The 20,724-nt window shown below is 39.5% G+C and overlaps 1 protein-coding gene across 1 annotated transcript in view; it reads left to right on the top strand.

Annotated features, from left to right (window-relative positions):
* The window catches only part of Ccdc171 (coiled-coil domain containing 171), a 341,586-nt gene that overhangs the window by 96,817 nt on the left and 224,045 nt on the right, over window positions 1–20,724 (top strand). The window contains exons 11-14 of the mRNA XM_041652374.1: window positions 1,541–1,643; window positions 15,186–15,292; window positions 17,364–17,453; window positions 18,369–18,569. Coding sequence (XP_041508308.1) covers window positions 1,541–1,643; window positions 15,186–15,292; window positions 17,364–17,453; window positions 18,369–18,569 — 501 coding nt within the window. The remainder of the gene's footprint in view (window positions 1–1,540; window positions 1,644–15,185; window positions 15,293–17,363; window positions 17,454–18,368; window positions 18,570–20,724) is intronic.

Raw genomic sequence — 20,724 nt, 5'->3', positions numbered from 1 at the left:
TTCCTTTTCATGATATTATGCTGTCCCGTTTCCCCCTTCTCTTGTTCTTTTTAGTTGGTAGAGATGCTGGAGCTCCTGAAGACTGTGTGTGCTCTTCTCCCTTTCCATCAAGCACTCCAAAGGTGAATGTCAGACAGTGCCTGTAAGTGATTCCCAGACTTGCCCTGGCTTTGCAGTAGTGTGTTCAGTTGCCTCTCATTGCTCTCTACGTTGCTTGCTTTCTGCTCATTTTTACATATTCATTTAATGCCTGTTACTTACCAGGCATCGTGTTGGTACTAGGGATGAATTCTCTCTCCTTTGTGGAATTTGAGTAAGTAGTGATTTCTTCATTCTTCCCGCTAACAGTGAACCAATATGCAAGGAGGCAAGAAAGCTAGAGAACAACAGTAGCCTGAATGGCCTTGACCTCCATTATTCCCACCACTTCTTTCAATTTGAATCCTCAGGCCTAATCTTGACTCCTCCTTTTATTGGAGGAGTCTAGTGAGTTCCATGTAACCTAGTGTGTGTCCTAAGGCCGGGGTGTTCTACCGACTGCAGAGCTTTCCTTCGTTGTAGCTAGTATTCCCCTTTCACTGCTAATGCCATCACTTGACTTCTGCATTAGATTTATTGGTCTTGACTGCATTTACTCTTGACTGTCTTCTGACAGCTTGCCTTGTGCCTGGAAGCAGGTTTTTTTTTTTTTGTTTCTTTAAAACAATACTCTTTACATTTTCTCTCTCAGTTTAGAAATAGTATTTATTCATTTGTTCTTTGTATATGCACATGCGTGTATGTGTGCACACTCACCCATGCTCATGCAGGTGGAGGTCAAAGGTCAACAATGTGTGAGATCCTCTATTGTTCTCCATCTTATCTGTTGAGATGGTCTCTTAGTGAACCCAAAGCTTGTGGGCTTGTGTAAACTAGCGACTGTGGGTTCCTAGGATCTTCCTGTCTCTGCTTCCCCAGTGCTGAGGTCGCAGGTATGTGCCATCATACCTGGCTTCTGCAAGGGTTCTAGGAATCTGTACTCAGGCCGCATGCTTGTGCCGTGACCGCTTTCCCCATGAAGCCATCTTTATAGACTCCTGTTTCAGTTTTATTATCATAAAATTCTTATCTCTTGTCATGGCATTGTTTTAAGGATAGAAAGATTTGTTATGTATAAAGTACTTAGGTTATTCTTTGTTTTCTTTTTGAGCAGGATTTCTCTTTTTTAATAGCCTTGGCTATCCTAGAATTAGAATATATCCTGGGATTATAGACAGGCTGACCTTGAACTCATGCCTCTTGCCTTTACAGTGCTTATAAAGTACTTAAGAACTATGAGGCACTAAATTCTCAGTGAATTATTATCCTAGACTTTGTACAGTTGCACATTTGGCCAAGTAAAAATATGATAAGACAGAGTTTATTAGTAATTAGTAATGGATTTGAATTGTGCAATTATTAGCTTGTCGAGATTTAATTATGCTGTATAAATTTACAATAAAATCTACAGCTACTACAATATGTAACCTTATTATGTATGCTTTTCTTCCTTAATTAAAAGGCTAAGAAGCACCAGGCCTTCCTAGTAGAGACATGTGAAAATAACGTAAAAGAATTGGAATCGGTCTTGGACAGCTTTACTCTGTCAGCCCAGTGGACATCAGGTTAGTTGAAGGTATAAAATGACAGATGCATCTGTCAATGGTCCAAAGTCGCTGCAGTTTGGGAATTCTGCAGATGCCTCTCGTAGTCCCTCATCTCCACATGCTTTGATTTGATGACATGATAGGAGCAGTTCTCACAGCAGTCTCTTGGCCTGGCTGGCTGGGAGAGGGTGACGGAGTGTGGACCTGCTGTTGTCCTCTCAGAACTTGATTTACAAGTGTTGAAGTCTGTGTGCTTGGACAGACAAGGGCTCACTTGCTGTGTTCTGAATCCAACCGAGAGAAGAGTCCTTACAGTATACCTGCAAGGGGAACAGATGTTTCCATCAAACCGAGCCAAGTTCTGAAGCAACCTTCAGCAACTTAAAGGTCATGCATTCCAAAGGTTATGTAGGACACAGGCTGTAGCAGTGCGTGCTCTGTACTGTTGCTTTCTGAGCCTCTTCTCACATGTACATGTATGTGCTTTGGAGATAATAGTGCTCAGCTAAAATACTTTTTTTTTGCTTTAGTATTCATCCACTTTCACATAACTAAGAACTAATAATATTAACTAGAAATACTTTTGGAACTAGCTAATACACTCTGTTTACAATATCTGCTTTCTTATTTTTTTTGTGATTTTTGCATCATGAATGCTTACGGTAGCTCTAACTTGAAACTTTTACTTCCCCCGGTTTTGTCTCAGTTTATTTAGTTGTTTTTATGATGGGACTATAGTCTTTTAAAAAGGACATAAAATTAAATTCTCATATATTTACTTATATATATTATTTAAGGCAATCTATATCTATCTATCTACACACACACACACACACACACACACACATATAGCCATCAAAAGTGGTTTAGGAAGGGAGTTTTTTAGGAAATGGAATCTTACAGAAGTTTGTTGTCCTTGGCTTTAGCTTATGACCTGTGGGTCTCTCAGCTGGTGAACTATTAGACATTTAGTATGTGCTGTTCCTTTTTCAGTTTGCTTTTATTTTTCATGCTTTTAGCTGTGATTTTTGTTAAGTTCACACATAACTTTTCATTCTTATATTTTAGCAATGATTTAAAATAAAGAATTATGGTGGTTGGAGAGATGGTTCAGAGACCAAGAGCCCTGGCTGCTCTTCCAGAGGACTTAGTTTAGTCCCCAGCACCCACATGGCAACTAACAACTGTCCATAAGTCCACTTCCACACATACAGAAAAACACAAATTAAATAAATAAATCTTGAAAGAATTAAAAGTGTTACACATTGTACATGTACAACATGTGCACACTGGCCATAGCATGTCAGTGGAAGTTGGAGGACAGCTTGTGAGATTTTGTTTCTCTTTCTACCATGTGGGTCCCAGGATAGAACTCAGGCGTTAGACTTGGTGGCAGGTGCTTTTATTGCAGAGCCATCTTACTGCCCCTAGTAGCTTCTTAAACTTCTAGTTTCTATATACATGCATATACTGTATATTATAGGAGATACATGCCAGAGGAGGCCTGTGGCTGAATTAGGAATTGGCACAGAGGCACTGTGGTTTGGACAGTTTGTCCTGTGGGTCCATTCTCCTCTGTGCATGCTTTGCCTTGTGCTGTGTGAGGCTGGCTTCATCATTTGGGCACCTTTGCCTTCTTATTAAGTGTGGATAGTAGGTACTAATAGTGGATTTAAGGGGTGGGAGAAGAAAGAAGTCAGGATATTATTTCTTCTCACCATCTGTTCTGGTGCACCCTTGAAGTAGCTTCTCCTTTCATTAGCTGCACCTTGTACCTGCACCCTGTTTAGCAGGTGGAGCTCTTGGTAGACGGTAGTGACAGTGAGCCTTCCACTTGACCATTTAGGCTTAGGTGGAGAGTTGGTTTTCAATTTGTCTGTTTTGGTACATGTCATGCTTGCCTCCATTTCTGTTAGTAATCTCTTTAATAGATTGTCTTCTGGTGAGCTTAGTAATCTCTTTAATAGATTGTCTTCTGGTGAGCTGTTGTGTCTCACATTCCTATTCGGGATCTGTTTCATCCCTGTACTCTTATTCTTATTTGGGTCCTGTTTCTGCTTATACTAGCTCAGGTTGGATTACTATTGTTTATTTTTTAAAGTCTGCTTTTTTTTTTTCCAAGACAGGGTTTCTCTGTATAGTCTTGGCTATCCTGGAACTCTCTCTGTAGATCCGACTGGCTTCACACTCATAAAGATCCACTTGCCACTGCTTCCCAAGTGCTGGGATTAAAGGTGTGAACCACCACTGCATGGCAGCTTTTAATTTAAATATCCAACATTAAAATTAAGTAGATGTTTATTAGATATTGAGATGTTTGATGTGGGAGTGTCATATATCAATCTGTTGATTTCATTGGTTAATCAATAAAGAAACTGCTTGGCCTGATAGGTTAGAACATAGGTGGGTGGAGTAAACAGAACAGAATGCTGGGAGGAAGAGGAAGTGAGGCAGACGCCATGTTGCTCCTCTCCAGGGCAGACGCGATGAAGCAAGTCGCCAGGTCAGACATGCTGAATCTTTCCCGGTAAGACTGGTGCTACACAGAATACTAACTATGGGTTAGGCAAAATATGAGAGCCAAGAAGAGGCTAGAGCTAATGGGCCAAGTGGTGTTTAAAAGAATACAGTTTCTGTGTGTTGTTATTTTGGGGCATAAGCTAGCCAGGTGGCCGAGAGCTGGGTGGCAGGAATGCAGCCTGCAGCTCCCTACAACAGATGTTTTCAATAATTGCTGTCAAATATTAAGTAATTCTGTTAATATTTTACAAAGAATTTGACCCATTAAAATATCCTATACCATTTGAGGACTTCTCTGTCACATCCCTACAAACTATTTATCTCTAGGTATATGAACATCTGAGAGAAAGTCTATTCAGATAAAAGCATATTTTCTCACCTTGTGATGGTGGCACATTCTTAGAACATATAACAAATGGTTATCAGTTAGTTGGGAAGAGTTCCCAGAGTTCCTTTGCTTGTTACTGTAAGTGGGCAGTGGTTCTACCTCCTTTATCACCTCAATGTTTCTTTAAATTTAATACCCTGGATTTCAGGAAAAGTAATCTGTAGTTGAGATATAGAGATGAGGTTACATAGTTTGTCTAAAACTTGCTCTTTCAAATGAGATGATTGGGCCAATGAGAAGTGCTTGCTTCAGAAGCCTTGGGACCTCAGTTCAATCCCTGAAATCCACATTGAAAGAAGAGGTTCCCAGCTGTCCTGTGATCTGTACACATGCACTGTGGCCTGTATGTGTCTCCCACAATAATAATAAATAGAAAAATGAAGTGATTGAAAATGATTTTCACAAATTAATCTTAGTCGAGAACTGACAATGTTTTAGTTTTGTGGTAGTATAAGACACGAGTTTGTTTTTAGGTAGCAAACAAACAGTGTTGAGTTAGCCCAGGGATGCGTAGGAGTTTATGTACACAGAGGATTACCTTTATTTTCTCATCAGTGTGGCAGTCCCAGCTCTTTCCTGAGGTCTTCAGCGCTTCTCTGACCAGGTGCCTCTCTCTGTGCTCTGTCTTTTCCAGTCTGCTTTCTTGACTGACAGGGTGATGAGTGAGAGACCCAAGCTCTAAACTTTCCCTTAAAAGATAAGTGAGTTTTAGGACTCTTAATCCATGGCATCATAAGTCTGGTCAATAATAATCCATCGTATATTTGAAATTTGTGAAGATATTTGATCTTAAGTGTCCTCACTGCCCTCCCTGTCTGCAAAATAGTTTTTATATGTAATGATGATGTGTTAATTAACTTGATTGTGAGAATCACTTCACAGTGTGAACACACAACAAATCATTGTATAACCTGAACTCACAGTCAATTATTCTTCAATAAGGCCAGAAGATAACAACTTGTTAGAGCATGGATTTTCTTTGCTCTAAATTGAGCAGGCTTTGCATTTCACGTAGAAGCCAAAGTGCTAGCAATGATCAGCTTCTGTCCTTTCTTATCCACTGACCTCACTTCTAATCTGCCTGCTGGGGTTCAGGTCTCCTACAGCTCTTGAACAACACCAAGCATTCTTTTGCCTCAGCAATCTTTATGATGGTCATTCTTTCTAGATGCAGGGTTTGGATATTATTTTTGTCTTGGTGGAGTATAACTCTTTCCTCCTGTTCTGAAGGCCGAGTTCCAGTCCATTAAACTCCCCCACTGCGTGCTCCCATGTGTTCTGTGCCACACCACTCTCCTTTCTCGCTGGCCATTTTTGAGCCAGAGCACCCGTTATTGCCACACATTTCTGACACACTGTTTAGTGCATTTCTTCACACCTAAGTCATCTCCTGTTCACTAATGTATAGGGCAGTGTGTGCCACAAAGTAGTCGCTCGACAGCTAATGGCAATTTACTCAGGAGATCTGGACAGCTTCTCTTTTAAGCCAAAGTCAAACCCTTTCTTCTTACATTGGTTTTATTACAACAGAAGAGTAACTAGTACAATAGTTATACTTAAACGTCATAGTATTTCACAGAAAAAAATTTTGATTCTTGTTCATTGTAAAGTTTTAAAATACACTATTATTCTCCCTTTTTTGTTCCTTTTCCATAGATATAAATTATATTCAATTAAAGTGAGTCATTTTTTATTTCATTTTGATTTTTCTTAACTTTGGTTTTTTTAAATTGTAGAGCTTATAGTTCTCCTAATGTGTATATCAATATAGTATATATACTTATATATACTAATACTATATATACTTATGAACTATAGACTGTATACTTATAGTACTTATAGTATATAAAGAAAATATTTATATAACTAAAAATTCTAAATATTAAACATGACTCTGCTTATTTATGGTTTCTAAAACAATCTTGTGGTTCTTTATGATTTTTAAACCAATTGCATTTAAAATAATACTTAACAATACATGTGCATAGAAAAGTTGAAGACATACAGTAGTACTGGAAACCAGATAAATATTTAGCCTCCATTGTATGTATGTATGAATAAATGAATCAATTAAGACACACACACATACACAACTCTCATACACACTCACACACAGAGAGCAACAGAAATAGAATAAACAGTTCAGTCAACTTCTCATCTGTGTTATATCCTTGGTGGTAGATGTTTTGTTTACCATTGCACCTCCCAGCTTTTTAAGTGGAGGATGTAAATAAACTTCAGGTGAGGAAGATGGCTCAATGGGTGCATGTGCTGGTGAGTGCAGGTAAAATAGCAAGTTGAGCAAGCCATGGGGAACAGACTGAGAAACATTGCTCCTCCATGGCCTCTGCTTCAGTTCCTGCCTGCAGGCGTTGGGCTGAGTTCCTGTTCTGACTTCCCTCAGTGGTGGAGTGTGGCCTGGCACTTGCAGGCTGAAGTACCCTCTCCTCTGCCACCCAGTTGCTTTAGGTCACAGTGTTTACCCAGTAACAGAAATAAACAAAGCCAGTGCTACTTTGGGGCTCATTTAGAATATTTTCTCCATCTTTTTTTACTCTCTTCCCATGTACAGTATCTTATAATTTTCCTTCCACATCGATTAACTCTTTGTTTGTATTTTGAGCTTAGTCTCACTGTGTGGTTCTGGCTGGCCTGAATCTCTCTGTGTAGGCCAGTTTGGCCTTCTGCTCACAGAGATCTGCTTCCTTCTCCCAAGTGATGGGATTAATGACATGCGCTACCAAGTCTGACACCATTAACATTTATAACACATGAATTTAGCAGTAAGCTCTCTGTGGTATTTTCTGTGTCCTTTTTACCACTAATTCCCCCTGATAATAAGTACCAGCTTCTCTGGTACAGAAAGAACTCGCTCTGTTTTGTTGTCGTGTTTGCATCATGGAGACTAGGTGGCAGTACGATTAGCAGTGCTAGTGAAACCAGTGTTTCATTCCGTAAGCATTCTTTCTTGAGAATTAAGAATTTAAGCATCCAAGCCCACAGCCTGGGAAGGGAAACAGATTCTTTATTTTTTTAATTCCTAGACTGGGTTTTTGTGTAGCCCTGGCTGTCCTGGAACTTGGTCTGTAGATCAGGCTGGCCTCAGAGATCCACCTGCCTCTGCCTCCCGAGTGCTGGTATTAAAGGCGTGTGCCCCCCCCCCCCCCCAGCTAGATCCTTTACTCCTGCCTCATGAGGTGTAATAGTGAGGGAAGCCACTGTCATTTCTAACATTTGATTTCAGGACCCATGGATCCTGACAGTAAGACAGGTAACACCATGTATTGATTGCTGGTTCAAAATGCACTTCTTCCTGGAAGGTATTAACACCATATAAAAACTGCTGTCATCTGCCAGGTACCATGAGTTTTCAAAATTTGAATAATTTTTGTGTGTGCCAGATACTTTAGAGTTATGACAAATAGCAAGAACAATGAAAACCAACACTTTCTCATTTCTTACAAGATAAAATGACTTCTCTGGTTTTGAAGTAATGCTGTTTGGAATTACTATAGTGAATAAGGTGTTTTGTAAATTTATAGATGTGATTGTAGTGGCTTGAAAGAAAATAGCCCCCAAAGGGAGTAGCACTAATGGCTTTATTGGAGTAGGTGTGGCCCTGTTGGAGGGATTGTGTCACTGTGGGAGTGGGCTTTGAGGTTTCCTATGCTCAAGCTACACCCCACGAGACAGAACACTTTCTGTTGTCCACAGATCAAGATGTAGGACTCTCGGCTCCATCTCCAGCATCATGTCTGCCTGGAGGCTGCCATGTGCCACCATGATGATAATGGACTAAATCTCTAAATTGTAAGCCACCCAACTAATGTTTTCCTTTGTAAGAGTTGCTGTGGTTATGGTGTCTCTTCACAACAGTAGAAACCCTAACAAAGACAATGATTTAATCAGAAACATTTTAGTCAGGGAAGGAAAATTTATGCATATGTATCTTAGTAAGAATAAAGCACTGTCCACTTCCTGGTGGAAATGCCTCAACATAATTATGTTGCACTCCAGTAGTTGGTGATTTACCCAATTAATGCTGTCCTGTGATAGACCCACTGTTTGTTTTTGCTGTTGACAACTTGGTAATCCAGTGAGCCTCGGTGAATTGGAGTGCATATTGCTGAGGTAGATGATTGCTTCTGTTCTTGCAGCCATGACTCCTTGGTTCAATTGAGTATGGGCACAGGTGTCAGGGGAAAGATGATGTCTTATATCCATAGAATGTTTCATTTTTCTTTGTGATTATTAAGATTGTTTGCTACTGAAGTTGAGCTGGATACACGGTCTATTTGGAGAAGGCTGTCCACATATTCTTCCTTTGCAACCCTGTTACCAATATTTATGTTCTTTTCTAGTCTCTGATTATTCAGCTAAGATCTTAGGTACTGCTCATAAATTGACATGTTTTTACATCTCTGACCCTCTTACTGTAGGAAAAGAATAGTCAAGCCTTTACAAAATGTTCTGCCCACATTGAAGACTCCTTTAATTTTATTTTTTAGAGCCATTCTTGAGTGGGGTTATAGTGTCCTTGTAGCTGTCTATTTTTGACTGGTGTCAGCATAGCATACGAAAAACACATTTGAAGTTTATTTTTTTCCCAGTTGACCATCTGGAAAGGGGAACTTTCTAAATCTCCAGGGTATGGTTATGGTTTAATAGGAAGTAGACAGTATAATAACAGTAATAATAATAATAATAATAATAATAGCAATGATGATGATGATGGTGATAGGATTATCCTATAGGGTCTGTATTACTTGCCCATGCAACTAACTTATGCTTTCAGGATGGGTTCAAGCCCAGTCTTGTATGTACCACTTTCACTTGATGACCAAATAAAATTTATAGGTTGGTGAAACAGTCACCAACTGTTTTAGGAAACATATCAGGTAATATTGGTGGCCTTGCCTTCATTTTCTGCTGACCAGTAGTGTTGTAATAGGAGTGGTGGGGCTGCGTCCCCAGCACTGGCTAGCTTATGCCCCGAAATAATTACACGGACACTGTATTCTTTTAAACACTGCTTGGCCCATTATATCTAGCCTCTTCTCGGCTAACTCTCGCACCTGGACTAGCCCATTTCTAATAATCTGTGTAGCCCACGAGGTGGCTTACCAGGGAGATTCTAGCCTACGTCCATCCTGGGTCGGAGCTTCATCACGTGTGTCTGCCCGGGAGCGGGGAGCATGGCGTCTCTCTGAGGTGTCTGCCCCCAAGAGGAGAGCTGTCGAGTCTGAGCTCACTTCCTCTTCCTCCCAGCATTCTGTTCTGTTTACTCCTCCCACCTATGTTTTAACCTATCAGGGCCAAGCAGTTTCTTTATTGCTTAACCAGTGAAATCAACAGATTGATATGACACTCCCACATCACAGTAGCAAGTCCAAAGTCACCTCTTAAGAGGAGAATAGCAATCTTTAGAGAATGGACTGCTTCTCCAAAATTCTAAAAGTTCCCTCTTTGCTTACCAGACTAGTCAGAACTATCAACTTTTTGAAAACTAAATAGAACACATGGTATCTTCTCAAATGGGAAGTTGGTCAGTATTTTTATAGACTACGTTATCATACAGAGCTAGAAATGATGTATTTGTAAGGTAGAGAAATGAGGATTTCTGATTGTTCTGTCAGCTGAAGGAAATTGGTTACTTAATTCCAGCTTCTGTTGCTTACACTATGTATTTTTTGCTTGCTTGTTTGTTTGTTTGAGACAGAGCTTCTCTGTGTAGTCCTGGCTGTCTTGGAACTTACTTTGTAGATCAGGTTGGCCTCGAAACTCAGAGAGATCTGCCTGCCTCTGCCCCCTCAGAATGCTAGGATTAAAGGTGTACATCACCATAGCCCTGCTTACTCCATGTCTTAGTTAAGGTTTTCTATTACTGTGAATAGACACCTTGACCATGGCAACTCTTGCAAATAAAACATTTATTTGGGATGGCTTGCTTAAAGTTTCAGAGGTTCAGTCCATTATCATCATGACAGGGAGCATGGCCGTGTGCAGGCAGATGTGGTGCTGGAGCTGATAGAGTGCTGCATCGTGCAGGCAACAGGAAGTTATCTGACTGTCACACTGAGGGAAGCTTGAGCAAAGGAGACCTCAAAGCCCGCCCCCACAGTGACACACTTTTTCCAACAAGGCCTTACCTCCTAATAGTGCTATTCCCTTTGGGGGTCATTTTCTTCCAAACCTCACACTCCACACTAAAACCATACTTTACAGCAGCTGCACCAATTGGCATATTCATGCTGGGTCTGTACTGTTTCCTCAGATCTGCTTGTATGCTGTGCCAGTTCACATATGCCAGTTGAATGCTGAGGTGTTAGGAACCACTACTTTATTTTTCAGGTTTTCTAGAAGCACTAATTTTGATATTGCCCCCACCCTGAAAGATGGTGTCATTTTTCATTTGTAGTTTAGTGGATAAAAGTTCTAGTTACTCCCACTAGACTTCCTGCTTGACTGACATCTGTAACACCATCCAAAGTCCAGGATGTACATTGTCACTGCTGCTGCCTTTTTCATGTCTAGCTTTGCCCAGCTGCTCCCCAGCCCCCCAAGAACATCCCAGTGAGCAGCTCATTTTCATGCAGCCATCCCTGCAGCTTTGGGAGGTTCACTGTTCTATACCATAGAGCAGAATGTGAGAGCCTCGGTTGGCTTCTGTGTGCAGAGACATGCACACAGAAGAGGGAGGGAGGAAGTCAGGTTACTTTGAATCGAAGTTTATAAGGTGTTCCTGATGTAGCCATTTATTTATTTATTTTTTAATTTAATTTTATGTGCATTGGTGTGCCGGTATCGAATCCCATTGAACTAGAGTTGCAGACAGTTGTAAGCTGCCATGCGGATGGTGGGACTTGAACCCAGCTTCTCTGGAAGAATAGCCAGTGCTCTTAACTGCTGAGACATTTCTCCAGCCCCTATTTATTTGTTATTTTTAAGTGTATGTTTGCTGTTTATTTCTATAAAAGCTGGTATTAAGTTATTCACAGAGATCTTAAACTTATTTTTCTTACTTACTGAATTAATAGTGAATGTCAAGTCCATATGGACAAATAACTTATTGTAAGAGATACTTAATTTTTCTATGTTTATCTGTATGATATAATTTACTCAGTAATTTTACATGATGTAGCTATTATTTATAATTTTGAATTTCACTTTTGAAAAGCTGCTGGGTGGTGGTGATGTACACCTTTAATCTCAACACTTGGGAGGTAGAGGCAGGCAGATCTCTGTGAGTTTGAGGCCAGCCTGGTCTACAAGAGCTAGTTACAGGACAGGCTCCAAAATATCAGTGAAACCCTGTCTCCAAACAAACAAAAAACAAAAAGCCTTTCAGTAATTACCACTGTTGTAATATTTTTTTTTCTGGGTTTTTGAACCTCTGAGTAATTTTAATTGTATATCAAGTTTTGGGCCATGGTGATTAGAATACTTGGTTAGAGCCTGCCAATGAGTGATTAGAATACTTGGTTAGATCAGCTTAGTCAGTAAGAACCTTTGCCTGAGAAATGTTCTGTTCCCTTCGGTTCCCTTTCTTCCCCTCCCCTCCCCTCCTTTTCTCTCCCCAACCCCTCCCCTCTCCTCCCCTCCTCTTCCCTTCTCCTCCCCTTACCCTTCCCTCCTCTTCCCTTTCCTCCTCTTACCCTCCCCTCCCCTTCCCTTTTCTTCCCTTCCCCTCCCCTCCTTTTCCCTTCCCTTTTCTTTCCTCCCCTTCCCCCTTCTCTTTCCTCCCCTTCTCCTCACCTCCTTTTCCCTCCCTTCTCCCTTTCCCTTCCTTCCCCTTTCCTTCCCTCCCCTTACCCTCCCCTCCTCTTCCCTTCTCCTCCCCTTACCCTTCTCTTCCCTTTTCTTTCTTCTCCTCCCCTCCCCTTCCTTTCCCTCCCTTCCCCTTCCCTTTCCTCTCCTTACCTTCCCCTCCTTTTCCCTCCTCTTCCCTTCTCCTCTCGTTGCCCTCTCTTCCCTTTTCTTTCTTCTCCTCACCTCCCCTTCCTTTCCCTCCCCTCCCCTCCCTCTTCCACCTAGCCTCTCCTTTTCTCTTCCTTTCTTGTGTTTTGTCATATTAAAGGTTATTGTTTGCTTTATAAGAGATTTTGGTAGAAAAATAAAGAATAATTATACTTCAAGGAAACTTTATTGTACAAACATTTTTTAGGCAAGAAAATTTACTTTTATATAATATATAAATGTGTGCATAAGTCAGTAAGGAGAGGGCATATTGTCCTGTAAATGTTCATGTTCTGATAATTTTATTCTTCTGAATTTCTGAGAGTAAGTTCCTTCATTAAAAACTAGAAGATTTTCTGTCTGGTTTTGAATAATTTATTTACAGCTTACTTTGTGCAGTGGCAAAATTATACAACTTTAAATCTTGTTTAAGGAAACAGTTTAAAAATATATTCAGTAAGATTGTCAATCAGGGCTGCTGCAGGTGATCGTGTTGATGTCTGTGATCCATTCTGCCACTGGAGGCCATGATGATGTTCATAACCTGTGCTGCCACTAGAAGCAATGTGGATGTCCATGATCCTTGCTGCTGCTGGAGGCCATGTTGATGTCTGTGGTCCGTGTTACTGCCAGACACTCTGTTGATGTCCGTGGTCCCTGCTGCTGCCAGCTGCTGTCGGTAGGGAGACATCTTTTGGAGTGGTGCCGATGACTGCAGACTCATAACTGAGAATGAAGGCTGCTGTGACAAACCTTTCCCTACTTCCTGAAAAAGGAAAGAAAAGCCTAGACGTGAAACTACTGAAGAGAGTCCTTAAAATTGTGATAAAGACACGAGGTGGAGTTCTTCACAGTTGATGGCTCTGCTGGGCGGGGGGAGGACTCAGTTTTCTTTAGGAACCAGCCAGTATGAGTTAGAGCCTGCCAATGAGTATATGGGCAACCCAAACTGGACTTTGTGTATTTTCCTTTTTTGGGGGGGAGGAGTGGGGATGTGCAAGAGTGGGAGGGTAGACTGGGAGGGATGGGAGTCGAGTGTGATTGGGTGCATTGTACAAAATTCCCAAATAACTAACAAAACTATTATGTTGGGGGAAAATTTTAATAAATCATCGTTCCAACTCAGAGTCATTCCTCTCAGTGTCATTTCCTCTGTTATTGTGGCTCAGAGCTTGGGTGTGTTTTCTGTTTAGAAAAGGTATTGCTCTCATATTGCTTTTGTTTTTTAGTTGAATATTTTAGTTTTACTTAAGACTATCTAACTTATATCTATACTTTAGTATTTAAATATACCTTGATAATGTCTTAACTTTAATTATCTCCGAATTAAAGCCATAAATATCAGCAATGTTCTAAGATGAATAAAGTTGATTTGTTATTGATAGAGAACTTTCTCCCATCTTCTCTTCACTCTTGTCTTCTTTCCTGTCCCTCATGAGTTCCTGCCTTTGAGCACTTGGAAAATGGATGAATGAAGCCATATTGTTGTGTACTTGCCCCCTCTCCCTCTTATTGCACTGTATATACTGTATGAGCAGACGCTGCTCTGACCTTACCCTCTTCTGCATGTCCAGTGCCCCAAACTAACACCCATTGGGAATTTAGTTAATTACTTGTGTGAATAAATGAACCATAAAACATGAACTTTAAATGCTTCTTTTATTTATTTTTTGCTTTTAGAGACAAGGCTTCTATTTAGTCCTGGCTAGCCTAGAACTCACTTTCTATACGGGGCTGGCCTCCATCTCAGAGAAATCTGTCTACCTGTCTCCTGAGTGCTACAATTAAAGACATGTCCAGCTCACAAATGCTTCTTTAAGAATTGTTCTTTATTGAAAATGTTTTTATATAGTGAAATATTTGTTTTATAAAATATAATGGAGAAAAATTATAAGAGGACTTGAAAAATACTTCTTGCATGAATATTTTCAAGCTAAATTTTATACTTGCTTTTTAAAATTTAAAGAATGGTAAATAAAAATGAGCTTGATGCAGTATTTGAAGCTCACCTTTTCATTCTTTTGGCATCATATTTGGAAATACACTTGACCATGTAACCTTGATTGGTCCCACTAATATGACTTATGTCACAACTACATTAAAGTACTTTGAGGGTATAATATGGAAATAGTCATGTTTTTATAATGAATATCAGCCATCATGTTTTATTAAAAACATGGTGTGGGCTATGTGGTTAGTAACATTTTTATTGTTTACTTTGAATTTCATTTTAAAAATTGTAGGTACTAAAGAGTATTTCTAAGCATAATAGAAAATGATATATTCTTGGTTCAAAAGTTATTGTTTAAGCAAAATATATTATAAAATGCCTGACTGAACAGAAACATGACAGTAAATATATGTAATTCCTTTAAACAATGCTAGTATAGATGATTTAATTGTTGGATAGTAGGTACATATAAACCCTGACTTTGCTTAGGAGATACAGGACAAGATAAGTGTCTTAATAAGGTAGAAATAAATTTGAACTTAATAGATCATAAGATTTAATTTGACCATTTATTTAGAAACTGTCAGTATTTGACTATATAGCCATGTACTTGGAGAATAAATTTCTGTTCAATGTTTCATGTCTTTTTGGCTTTCTTACTAATTGTAACGTCTCTGTTACTGTTTGCTTAGCTTTTGTGCCTGTGTGACTTTAAGGGTGTGTTTTCATCCCCATTTTTCTCCAGGCATCCACAAGGACAAAGATAAGCCTCCCGGCTTCTCTGTCGTCCTTGAGACTTTGAGGCGGACCTTGACAGATTACCAGAACAAGCTGGAAGAGGCGGCTAATGAGGTAACACGTGGACTGTTTGGCTCCACACACGGCCTTCGGGCAGTACCAGTGTGCAGCCTTTGCTTGTTACAAAGGTCAAAGAGATTGGGGCTCTGAAATTGACAGCTTCACAGATACAGAAATAATAAACCGCTTGTCACTGTTGTTGCTTCCAGTGTGGCCTAAAGTAGACTCTCACTCCCGTTTTATCATTCCTCAGTCACAGTGAGTGGGCCCTGCCACTTCCTGGCCTGTGCAACATATTTGTGCAAGTAATTTAAGTGAAATGAACTCCATTAAATGTCAGCATGTTTATGATCTGCGGGGAACTAGTAGAAATTTCGGTTTAATCAAGATTTTTAAGTGTTTGTAAACCACGGAAATCTTTTCACTTTAATTTTTATGTGCATTGCTGCTTTGCCTGCATGCATGTCTTTAGGATGGTGTAGGATCCCCTGGAAGTGGAGTTACAGACAGCTGTGAGCTGCCATGTAGGTGCTGGGAATTGAACCCAGATCCTTTGGGAGAGCAGCCGGTGCTCTTAACCACTGAGCCATGTCTCCAGTCCCAGACCTCAGAAATCTTAGTAAAAAAGGGAAATTAATTTTTGTGCTCTAAAGGGAGTTAAGTGTTGTTAGAAGTTTTTAAAAACAAGTGTCTGTTTGATGTAGACTGGAATCTTTTAATTTGCAGATTAAAAAGGCTCATGCTTCTGTTTGTCATCTCATTTGTATTGTCTAATGTGTGAGTTAATAATTTTCTTGGGTATTAAAATATTTTATGAATTCATGCTTTAAAAATTGAAGAGTTTGTCTAGTTATATCTTGTCAAATTAGCATATGTAGTAATTATATTAGTTAGCAAAACAACAGATTTTTGTGCAGCCATAGACAAGTCACATGGCTTAGAGTTTATCTCTTTGTTTTATGTTATTCAAAACCTGCAAATCCACTTTGTGTACTATATTGGTAGAGGCTTATTTTGGGTATTCAGGGTGGACAAAGGATAAGTCTGTTCTTTAAACACTTTCTATAATTGTTTAGAAGGAAAAGTGACCATTAAAATAATTAAATCTTTGAAGATCAGACATTACTAAGTCTTTCCTAGAGAGACAAGACAACCTGGATTGTTAGTAGTTTTTTTTTTTTTTTTTTTTTTTTTTTTTTTTAAATATTTATTTATTTATTATGTATACAATATTCTGTCTGTGTGCATGCCTGCAGGCCAGCAGAGGGCACCAGACCCCATTATAGATGGTTGTGAGCCACCATGTGGTTGCTGGGAATTGAACTCAGGACCTTTGGAAGAGCAGGCAACGCTCTTAACCTCTGAGCCATCTCTCCAGCCCTGTTAGTAGTTTTGAAGTTCTTCTGAGGCCTAGGCCTGGAAGCTGCCGAGTAACTAGGAACATATTACCCACAGCGAATTGTTATTTGGGAGGATGAATGTCACATGATCCTCAGCACAGTTGCAAAGCCGACTCAGCAGGCTTTGGCTTTGTAATGTGCTTTGTTGTGAACCAGTGCCAGAGACAGCAGTGGGGAGACCAAGGAGGTGGCCACAAAGAAAGCAGAAAGAGCAGCCTGACAGAAAGAAGAATGAACTGTCAAAGGCAATAAATCACAGGGAGTGCAGGACCAACTGATGACCTGCCACAGCCTTCCCAGTAGGACTGCTTGTGAAGGCCCGAAGCTGTCATACGGAGTGAGCGACCAGCGAATACCCTCTTGATGCAAAGCAAAACAGTCTCCTGCTTGCTCTCTCTTCTTTCCTTATAGATGCCACTGCTTTTGGCATTTGGTCCAGTAGGATTTTGAGAATAAAGTTATGTTTACAGTAAGAATGAATCCTGTATTTAGATAGCAAGCACAGTAAGGCCATCCCTGGCGTTTTAAGGCTGAATGCTTTCTTTTCAGCCAGGTGAGCCTGTGACAGAAACTGCATAACCTTTAGCCAAAAGAAGTGTTGCACCTAAGACTCAATCACTGTAGAAATATTTATGCCTAAGTAATTGCATAGCAAGCATTTGAAAGTTAGCTTTTGGGTCACTCCTTCTTGAAGAAATGTCATAAAGCTGTTTTTCTCTCATCAGCTAAGCAACATAAATGATGCCAAGGAAAAGACATCCAATGAACTTGATTCCACCAAACAAAAGATTGAGTTTCACACTAAAAATATAAAGGTATTGCAATTTAAGTTAACTTTTTCCTTTTGTTAAGAGACAAATATATCATGAAGGGATTATTTTAGACATACCTGAAAATAAAGCTGCCATTTTAAAGGTATTTTTGAATTTTGAACATTAAATTTTTTTTGTTGATTGAACTGTTTTGGTTAAAGGAACAATTAATTTCTCTGATATAATTATAATATTACAGACTACAATGCTTTGAGACTTAGTGTCCTGCTTTAAATACGTACTAAGCACATTTTGCATGAGCATATCTGTCTGTAGAGTCAGTTTGGTCACTTTTGGGTGGATCCATTGTTTTTAGTACAGCATGTCTGGCTAACGGGTGAGGCCCAGTTGGCTAAGATTCAAGCAAATAGTTGATTTTATTTTCTGTGTTAGTTACAATGCTGCAGAATGTGAGTTTCTCAATATTCATTGGGGTTTTATAGAGTTGCTGTCGAAACTGAATCTGTAATGGAGGCCATTTGATAGCACAGCTTAGAATTTTACATCTCATTCTTGACATTGCTATTAGTCTTTGGAATGCCATTGGAGAGTAAATGTCCTTATAGTAAATGCAGAAAGATTTATGGGTTTCCATGTTGTTTAAGTGTTATTAAAGTTGTTTTTTAAAAATTACCTTTTTAAAATAACAAGTTAAAGAGAAAACTTTTTTTGAGTAACTTTTTGGAATAAACAGTTTTAATAAAATTTATATGCTTGAACACTACAAATTTTCTAATTTTTGAATGAAAATATTCTACTTAGAAAATAAATTCAGTAAAGTACTGTAAATGTTTAGCATCATAAGCAAATGGTGTTTGTTTTATACTAATGTTTTGAAGGTTTTCACCAAGTATTTGCTCTTTGCATGCTTCTCACCTTCTGCCATCCTACAGTCTCTTTATGTGGTTTTTCTCACAGGAACTTCAGGAGAAGCTGACTGAGGTCCACAAGGAGCTCAGTCATTTGCGCACCAAGTGTGCAGACCGAGAGGCCCTGATAAGCACACTGAAGGTGGAGCTGCAGAATGTGCTGCACTGCTGGGAGAAGGAGAAGGCGCGAGCCACCCAGTCTGAGAACGAGCTGCAGAAACTGTCCCAGACTTTTCGTAAGGACACTGAGGTATCACCCAGACAGAAGGGGGACAGGAAGGCCGTTCACTGACCGTACCCCTGTGTATTGCATTGCACCAGTGACTGGTGTTACTCATATTTGATTTAATTTAAAAAATGTTCTGAGTATCACACTTTGAAATGCTCCTCATAGCTGCAAAATCACTTCCTCTGTTCCTCTTCCTTGTCCTAATTTGTGGAAAAAAAAGAGGTAACCTAGTTCAGCCTTCTGTCACGTGGACATCAACTTTCTTCCCCTGCTTGGATCTGTCCTATCTCACACTGCCGTGTTGGCCTCTTTGCCAGTAACAACATCATTTTTTATTAGAGTAATTCTATAGTGTGTTGATGGAAGAATATTTTTTTGGAAGCAAATAGATTTGGACTTGGATCCCGTTTTTTCTGTTTACACAGAGCCTGCCTGGGGACAAGCCATGTGGGGTTTTGTCACCCCACATCTCAATTTCCTTAACTGTAAAACAGGAAAAACAACTCCATACTGTCTCCTTATTCTTTATAATTATGTTATACTAATAAAAACTGAGAAAAAGAAAAGTTTCACAAAATTAAAACTGTAAGTTGGATGCTCTGAATAGTTGTCTATCCATTTATAATTATTAGTAACTTATTAAAATTATTTTGAGATTTATTTGTTTTTATTTTATGCTATGGATGCTTTGCCTGCACGTATGTCTGTGTACCTCATGGATGCCTGGTCCCCACAGAGGCCAGAAGAGGATACTGGAGCTCCTGGACCTGGAGTTACAGGCGTTTGTGAGCCTCCATGTGGGTGCTGGGACTTGGACATTGATCCTCTGCAAGAGCAGTCAGTGCTCTTCATTGCTGGACTGTCTCTCAAGTGTTATTCATGATTCATTCTGAAAATGTCATGACAAAATTTTCATATTCTGTATGAACCAGTTTATTCTATAATTTTCTTTTACTTCTGGATATAGAGCTTTTATAGTTGATAGATTTGTTTATCTAAATTCCTGCATATTGTACTAATTATTTCAACAAATACAAACTCCAATGCCAAGAGAGTAGAAAGGAAACATTCTTTCCACACTCATAGTCTGGGATTTCAATTGTGTCCACATGAAGGGACTGGAATTGTCCTACACAGCAGACAATGGTTAAAGCAAAGGAAACCAGAAGCCAGACTGCATTGTGACGTCAGTGTCTAGAGTGCTGTGGTTGGGTTCAACATGTGTGAATTAACTTTAGATCTTGTGATGATCTTTTCACACCAAATGGACGACTTCCATCCCTGCTTTGTCACAGCCCGAGCCAAAAGGACGTCGTGATGACACAATGAGTTATCCTTGTGGAGGAGCTTCTGTGAGCAGAGCTGAGATCTTAGTAAAAATGTGGGGAAACAATGATTTTAGTCCCTGAATATTACACTTGTACGATTATACTCAATCAGATTTTTATACACTTCAAACCACTTGAAAGTGTAGAAGTTATTTTTAACTGCTTTTAAAGGAACAATGAACAGTACATTTGTAGCAGCAGTTTGTACTTTTTCTTTCTTTCTTTTTTCTTTGAGACAGGGTTTCTCTCTACAGAGCCCTGGCTCTCCTGGAATTCATTGTGTAGACCTGCTGGTCTCAAAGTCACAGATATCTTCCTGCCTCTGCCTCCCAGGTGCTGGGATAAAAGGCGTGCACCCAGCAGTTTTTTATTTATTGATCAATTTCTGGTATAATTATATTCATTTACTTTTTACTTTTCATTTATTGATCCATTTCTGGTATAATTATATTCATTTACTTTTTACTTTTTATTTTTAAGTTTCTGTATTTGAGAAAATGAGGCATATACACATGAATTACTCTCATTTACTTTGAAATGCTCAAGAAAACAATTGCTGCAGTTTCCAATAACAAAACAAAGTCTTTCATTTACCATATTTAGTTTTTTTTAAATCGATGTTTTAATTTCCATTTTTTCCCATTTTTTCTTCTTTCAAGTTTTTTGTCCTCCCGTTGTATTAAGACATTTTGAGGAGACTGGTTCTGTCTAATAAAATGTACCGTTTGCAGTTTCGCAATTACTTCATCTTCTGGGGTTTCATGTTTTTAGATGAAGAGGGCTGTCTGTCATCTTAGTAACTAAGTCCTCCAATTGTGCTCATGAGGAGTAAGGGTTACACTGGATTC

Source organism: Microtus oregoni, unplaced genomic scaffold (assembly GCF_018167655.1).
Source record: "Microtus oregoni isolate MIOR12 unplaced genomic scaffold, Mior012 000005F_ref0000423, whole genome shotgun sequence".
Lineage (NCBI taxonomy): Eukaryota > Metazoa > Chordata > Mammalia > Rodentia > Cricetidae > Microtus > Microtus oregoni.
The sequence above is the reverse complement of the archived record's forward strand: the minus strand, read 5'-3'. Positions and strand labels throughout refer to the sequence as shown.